General features: G+C 56.5%; 1 protein-coding gene across 1 annotated transcript; it reads left to right on the forward strand.

Annotated features, from left to right (window-relative positions):
- Positions 1 to 6,699: 6,699 nt before the first annotated feature.
- Positions 6,700 to 7,068, forward strand: MIND_00181400 (uncharacterized protein; the record flags this gene model as incomplete). Its single annotated transcript, XM_037358728.1, has 1 exon — positions 6,700 to 7,068. The coding sequence occupies one exon, from the start codon at positions 6,700 to 6,702 to the stop codon at positions 7,066 to 7,068; it is 369 nt and encodes a 122-aa protein (XP_037223823.1).
- Positions 7,069 to 7,621: the final 553 nt, after the last annotated feature.

The raw sequence follows: 7,621 nt of genomic DNA on the forward strand, positions 1-7,621 counted from the left end.
GCTGCAGTCATCCTTGGTGGATGCTAGTTGTTTGTCCGTTAGTGTCAGCATGTCGACCCTGAGGATGGATGTCGGGGGAGTTTGTAGGGCTGTAGAGCCATGTACGGTACGGCCTCTGACAGCGCCGGGACGGCCCCATGCCGTACCGTAAGCCCTCGAGTTCAAGGCGCTTATGGTACGGGATGGTGCCGTCACGCCGTATTACGGTGACGGTACGGCCGGCTAGGCCACACGGTGTGACCTGGGCCAAAGTCGGGCTCCGAGCGACTGGGCTGGGGCGGGCAGCGGTGCCAAGCACCGGCCGGCAGTGCAGGCCCGCCTGAGTGCTGGCCTGGCTGTGTTGGCTGACCACCAGCAGCCGCTGGGCCCTAGCAACCGGCGCCCAGGGGGTCCGATACCGGACGGATCGACGATCTCCGGATCAAATCCCAGGATAGCCGAGGTTATACAGGACCACCCTTACGGCGTCACCGACGTCCCGTCACCATACCGTCAACTCGGTCCCCAAGGGGCCTTACGGTACGGTTACGGCGCCAGATACGGCTGGCCGTACGCCGTATATTACGGCGATGGCCTACAGCCCTAGGAGTTCGGGGCTCCAAAGGAGGTACCGCCGACTCCTTGGGCCTGACACGACCTGATTCGAACCTCAACAATTGACGGAAACAAGGGACCGTGTTAACAGGCCCTTTCAGTTCAACTCTACCCTGACAATCTGTCTGTTCTGTTCCAGGCGCACGTTCTTAGGAGAAACCTTGCATGGCCTGACGTGAAGCCTGACATCAACCATGTATCCAAGCTAAGTTCTGTAAACAAAGAAATTCCTCAATTATATTGCTTATGTAATCATGTTTGTATTACTTATGTAATCATGTATCAGATCATTTCACAGTCACTTAAACTTATTTCCCCTGCTGCATTTCCACATAGCTTGAATAATATTGAATTCTAAAGAAATGAAAAATCCTCAATTATGTTACTTACATAAGCACATTCCCTAACTGCATCAAATCTACTATTCGCTTGCAGAAAACTGGTGGTATAATTCTCATACTTGTTAGTAAATGTTGTGTCTAATCAACTCCTGATGCCCCAACAACATATCTAAGCTAGATTTGACAACAGAAAGATTCCTGAATCACATTGCTTATGTAATCACATATTTGCTTATTTTCTAATAACTTGAGCTTAGGTGTTTCCTACAGTATTTGAATATGACTATGAAAACTTCAACATAGCTAAGAAATTAAAGATTGTTTTTCTGTTGCAATTCATATAATATATGCCGATTAGTCCAAAGCTCGACATAGGCGGTTTAAATCCAGATTATGTTTTATATTGTGTTGTGTGTGTTTGTTTGTTTGTTGTGTTCATGTTGGAGTTGTTTTTTGTGGTTTTCTGTTTTTCTCTTAGTTTCTCTTTGCTCACTTTCCAAGTGTTTCAATACTACTTCTGCATAGATGTTCAAGTCTGTTTCAATCTGGTTTCAAAGGGCTACCAATGAGTCTTCAACCCAAAATAGGTTTGATGTGAGTTCACCAATACAACATAGTGTAACAGCTGAACTTCACTGTTGCAATTGATATTGTGTCATAACTCAGGTAAAATCAATCTAGAGAGTTTTCAGTCCAGCTTAAGAGTGAATATTGAATGAAGACATAATGCTACAACTAGCTACACGAAGTTCTCAGATGATATACCTCCATGCCTTCCGCGCCCTCTGGCCGAGTTTCGGCTCGATCGGCAGGGATGTCTTCCCTCTGGAAGACCTTGTGTACTGCTCCAGCAGCGCGTTGAGGGATACGGGCGGGTTCGCTGGCGGGGTAGCGGTATGTCTCCCCAGCTCCATGCGCCGTTTATACCGATGAGGTGTAGCGGAAGGCCGGCTGCGCGGCAGGACGGCGTAATTGCGCCTTTGATCGCGCGGGCCAGCCGCTGCCAGTGATCCGTTCCACTTGTGAGTCCACGGCCCGCTGGCCCTGGGGCAGTGTCGGAACGCGGGGCAACGCGTGCACACAACGCAGCCGCATGCCGGCGTGATCGAAGGACGAGGAGCGCGGGACAATGGCGCAGAATGTGCGTCATATTGCAATCAGCCTTCGAATTCAGCAGAGGACGGAGGTCACTCACCGAGATGGGACGGCGCGAGGCAGGACGACGGCTGGGTCGTTTCCCTTGGGATTCGCTGGAGACGGCCGCGCAGAGCCAGGCGCCCGCTTGGAACTTGTAGAAGATGGAGAGACATATTTGTCCTCCCCGCCCTGTGTGTATCAGGCGGAACGAACGAGAACTGGACCCACCACCCTCGAGTTTCGCGCGACAGAGTTCGCTCCGCGCCGAGCGAGCCGCTGCCCCGTTCCCCTTGTAAATTTCAGGAACAGGAGGGCCAGAATGGCGCTAACCTAACCCTAACGAGTAGCAAATGTGCTTGGCGCTCACCGATCTCGCGCACAGCAGCGACGATGGCCTCCATCGACTGAGGAGACGCCGAGACAGCTGTGGCCGTGAAGAATGAGTGGCGTGCCTTGCGCGTCGCGAGTTTCGCGCCAGTAGACCGCCCTGATACGGTGCGCTTTTGTGAAATTTGGCCCCCGAACTCCCGAGTTGTAGGTGCAACTTCTTCGTCCAGAGTTTGAGCAAGCCGTGGTCATCCGGGGCCGCGATGAAGGCAGGAGAGACGAAAGGGAAGGGGAGTGGGCAGGATGGGCCCCAGTTCGCGCCAAGGATGGCTTTGGAGTCAAAGTCACTTATAGTTGTTTGAATTCAGCCTTTGAATTCAGCAGAAGACTGAGTTACCGACCTAGACGAGACGGCGCGATGCAGCACGACAACTGGGTCGTCTGGCTTGGGATTCGTTGGAGATGGGCGCACCTAGCGCCGCTGCCCGCGGCTTCCTTCCTAGACTAAACGCGCGCGAGGCGGGCCGGGACGCGGCTGCCTTCGGAAAACCCCGGCCGGGCCAGGCGCTGGCCCGTTCCGCCTGGAGTTTCGAGAGGACGGAGGATATATTGGTGCTCCCCACCCTGTTGGTATCAGACGTCACGAGCAAGAACTCGGCCCGCCGTCCTCGGGTTTCGCGCAACAGAAACCCGCCCGCGCAGACCCACCCGCTTCGCTATTCGCCCTAGGCCTGAAAACTTCAGGAAGACGAGGACTGGATTGGCGCTACCTGCGATGAAGATTTCAGACAGAACGAGCGACGAATGCGCTCGGCGCTCACCGACCTTGCGCTCAACGCGGACAACAGCGACGACGGCCTCCATGGACTGTGGCAGACCGTGGAGACGCGCCGAGACAGATATATCCAGCCTCTAGAGTCTCCCTGGACGTTGAGAACGCGGTCCGGGGCGATTTCTGGGCGAAGCGGCCAAGAGTCGGCCATAGTCGCGCCTTGCGCTGGCCCGGAGCGGGGAGATCGCCGCAAAAGTCGACCGCAACGAAGAGGGAGTGGCCCAGCTCGCGCGTAGCGGGTTTCGCGCCAGTCGACCGCCCCGATGGCGCGTTTTCGTGAAGTTTGGCCCCACAACTCCCGCGTTGTTTCGCCCAGAGTCTTCCTTGCTGTGCGTTGAGGAGTTTTGACTCGGAGTAAGCCGCGGGCGTCCGGGGCCGCGAAGAGGGCAGCAGAAACGAAAGCAACTCGGCAGGAGGGCCTCAGTTCGCGCGAAGGACGGCTTTGGAGTCGTCCGTGAGACTGGCGACAACAGCGGTACATGGTCTTGAGGATTTTGACAGCGGATGGCGATCCACCGGGCGAGAAATGGCCAGGGGAGCTGCAGGATGCCCCCAGTCAAAGAGTTGATGACGCGCCTGAGCAGCAAGGCACGGGAGACGGGGTTCCAGCGGTGAGCATGTGGTGGTTGATAAAAAAGAAGCACGCTGACAAAAATCCGGCATGCGGCGCCGAGGGCCGGGCGGGTTCCCACACAGCCTCATGATGATGAAGTTTTGCTCCTTCACCACAACGCGCGCATGCACCGACGAGGAGGGGAGATGATGCTGGGGCGGAGCGTAGATGTGGGCCGAGTGGATGCTTCTTCGTTGTAGCGCTGGAGCGGGCCGAGCGGCATCGCCGACGTCATTGACCGCGCAAGCAGGAAAGCGGGCAGCGGGTAGTGGGAGCAAGAACCTGCTCAGAGGGCCCTTCTTCTTGTGCAGCGCTGGGAGCCAGACGCTCAGGTGGGGCTGCAGGTGAAGAGGTGGGCGGACTGCGCGCTGGCAAAGAAGAGGGATGACGGGTGTGTTTTTTCATGCTCTTCTTGCGTCATGTCCGTCTCACTCTTCCCCCGTAGCTATCAGCTGGGCTCGGCCCCCCCCATGCTTTCCCCGCTTTTCCGCGACTCCATCTCGAGCCAACGCGACGGTCTCAGCGGGTCAAGCCCCTTCAATTCTCAGCTGGGCATGCCCAGATGCATCCGTTCCCCCACTCCTTCAATGAGAACCGATGCAATAATCCTCTTTCGCCATCCTGGTTACTCCCTCTCGACTCCCCCGAAAGCAATCACTTCCCGCTAGCGGGGCTCTTCCATCGAGGGAACGCCTTCGATTCAAAAGGAGGTTGAGGGCTCTTTAAAAGATTAGCGTGACACGGAAGGAAAACCGGGTGCGTCCAAGCAAGCCTCTTTTCGAGTCGGTCTGACAAATCTGGCTTTTCGTCTAGTACACCTATCGTTTGGAATTCAGCTGCAGCGACTTCCGCATATCCTCGCCAACAAGCGCGACTTCCCGTGTCCTCTTCTTCTAATATACTCTGCCGACTCAGTGGATTTCGGAACCTCTAAGAAAGAAAAAACCGAAGGAACAAACAGAGGCGGCGGATAATGGTGCGTTTGCTGTTCTAGCTCACTCCTCATGGTGACACTCTTCATGTAGGGGAAAAACCGCCGACAACCCCGCCTCTCTGTCCCAGAAACTCTCAAGCGACCTGCTTCTCGATAAACTTGAAAAACGAGCACCATTGCCTTCGACTAACCGCCCGCCATATGCACCTCCGTCTACCATAGACTCCTTCAAAGCTCTTAATCAACTACACAATGTGACATTCTCCACCAACGCGCCATCCGAACGACTTTCTTTCCTCGAAAAATTTCGACACAGCCACTGTCACACGTGACGACGTCACTCTCCGCGAAAGCGATATGCAGCTCTTCGCCCTTTGGTCTTCGCCCTCTATCGACCCTACCTCCTTCCAATACCCGGCCGATATGACACGCTTAATTCTTTCGGACCTGATACAAGGCTCTCGCTGAGCGCCATTTCATCTGGCGCCTTGACTTCGCCGTGGGGGACATGGTGGATTTGGAAGTGGGCTTTGGGCCGAATTTGACGAGCGCTGGTGGTGCCTTGGAGTGCTCAAAGGCCTTATGGGCTGTCTTCAGAGTCCCGGATGATAATGCTCACCATTCTCGCCGCGACGACCGGGGCGGCAAAAGGGCTAACTGCGCTCCCAATCCTCTGGTCATTCCCCTCCATCCGTCGGTCCTCGAATAACGCCTCCGGCATACCCCCTCATTCACGAGCATCTCACGAAAATGCGCGTTACTCTCCGCGAACGCCACACTCGACTTTCCCTCCGAGTCGTGGTCACACAAAGCGCTATGCAGCTCCTGCTTTTCACCCGCTTACCTTGGGCCTCTTTCGACCGTACCTCCGCCTGCTACATGACCTATATGACACGCTCAATTTGTTTGGACCCATATCGACGAGTGTAGGGCTCCCGCCGGACGCCATTTCATCGCCGACTCGACTTCGCCGGGGGGACATGGCGACGGCGGAAGTGCGCTTTGGGCAGGGGTTGACGTGCGATGGTGGCTTGTTCGAAGGCGGGGAGCTCGCCTGCGATGCTTCCGGGGCTGCGAATGACGATTCGCGCAAGTGCCGACGCTGATTCTGGAGGAACGACGCCAAGTATGAAAAATCTACTAGTATGGCTGACCCGTATTCCGAGTCCGGTGGTATTCGCAACCTTGTACAGCACTGTAAAGTCTGTCACTTCCCAAAAACGCGGGTGCCGCTTGGGACCAGCCCTGCGGGTCTGTTTGTCCCTCCGGATTCGCGCCGATGCCTCTTTATATGCTCTTTACCCTGTTCCACGGGACTCGATCATGCTCACCTATAAGTATGTATATATCTAGGGAGATGCCCAGGACACGTTGAATGCGGGGCCATGCATCGGTTTCGAACAGGCCGACGCTGAGCAAGCGAGGTTTGCCCCGGACATTGGTCATTGGCTATAGAACTTGTTGCTAGAACATTCGGCAGTAGCATAAGTGCTTGGAACAAAGGCGCGTGGCCCCTTTCGCAGCGCATTTCCGCCTAAAGCATATCGGTTACGCAGGTAACGACATCAGCCTCGATTCAAAACACCGTGACGTTCCTCACGGGCGCGGGACACTCATGTCGCCGTACCACCACCACCGAAGATCCAAGTTTAATTTCTGGGACAAGGGTGCGCTTCTCTGCGTGCGGGCCCACACGTGACCGGACTTACAAAGAACATTAGCGTTATGACGGTGTATTGCGACCGCTGCGACCGCTATTCCCTCACCACGGTGCCCTCGCGCAGCACGAGCGGGCGCCGAGCGCACACTGGCTCTGGCGACGACTGCGAGATCGACTACACGACGTGGACGGGGCTGAAGGAGCACTACGCCCAGAGCCGCAGACACTTCTACTGCCAGCACTGCGACGAGCATTTCGACGATGGCGGCGAGCTGGCGGAACACATGGACGACGCACATTTCTACTGCTCTTCGTGGTGAGCGGGTGTTCAAGAACGAGCAGGGGCTGCACGAGCACTGCCGCCAGTCGAGCGGGCACCACTACTGCACCCCCTGCCGCCGGCTGTTCACCTCCGCAAACAACCTCAACGCGCATATGAACTCGGGCGCTGCACAAGCCACGCACGATCACGCGCCCCGGCCGCGGCCGCGGGCAGTCCTTCATCAACGGCCCGCCGCCGCCGCGCATCTCGAGGCGGGCAGCTGCGCGCCGGGCGCGAACCGGCAGTCGCCAACCGCTACATCCGCAGCAGGACACGCGCAACGTGATCACCGACCCCCGGGCGCCTGATCGCCGCGGGGCGGAGAGCGACAACACGCGCTACGCCGCGACCGGGCGCAGCTGGAACGGCACCGCGACGAGTGCTACCTCTGCCACGGCAAGTTCCGCACGCTGCCCGGGCTTAATCAGCACTCGCGAGCCCGCGCCACGAGGAGCAGACGTACATCTGCCGCGGGCCGGGTGCAGCCGCCGCTTCCAGACGCCAGCGCTGGGGGCGCATGTCGACAGCGAGCAGTGTGGTGTCGCGCTTGGGTGCGGTGAAGCGCGATGGACGAGCTGTCGGACCGGTTGCAGAGGACGAGGATTGCGAATTAGAGGGACAGAGACGGAACTCGATGAAAGCAGAAACCTTTACTGTCTGTACTAATCGATAAGTTTGACTGCGATGTACAGAACCCAGGTGGGAGCCTGCGCGCATTCCGCTCACATCTGGGGCAACTTATAACCCGACAAAATCTTATGTATTATGAGGGAATGTGGGTTTTCTACCATAGAACATAGTTGGTGGACCACTGAATCCTATAGGTTATGTAGACTTCGACGGTATGCTACTAGAGCATTC

The sequence above is a fragment of the Mycena indigotica genome, assembly GCF_014461135.1.
Source record: "Mycena indigotica strain 171206Taipei chromosome Unknown Mind.scaff0002, whole genome shotgun sequence".
NCBI lineage: Eukaryota > Fungi > Basidiomycota > Agaricomycetes > Agaricales > Mycenaceae > Mycena > Mycena indigotica.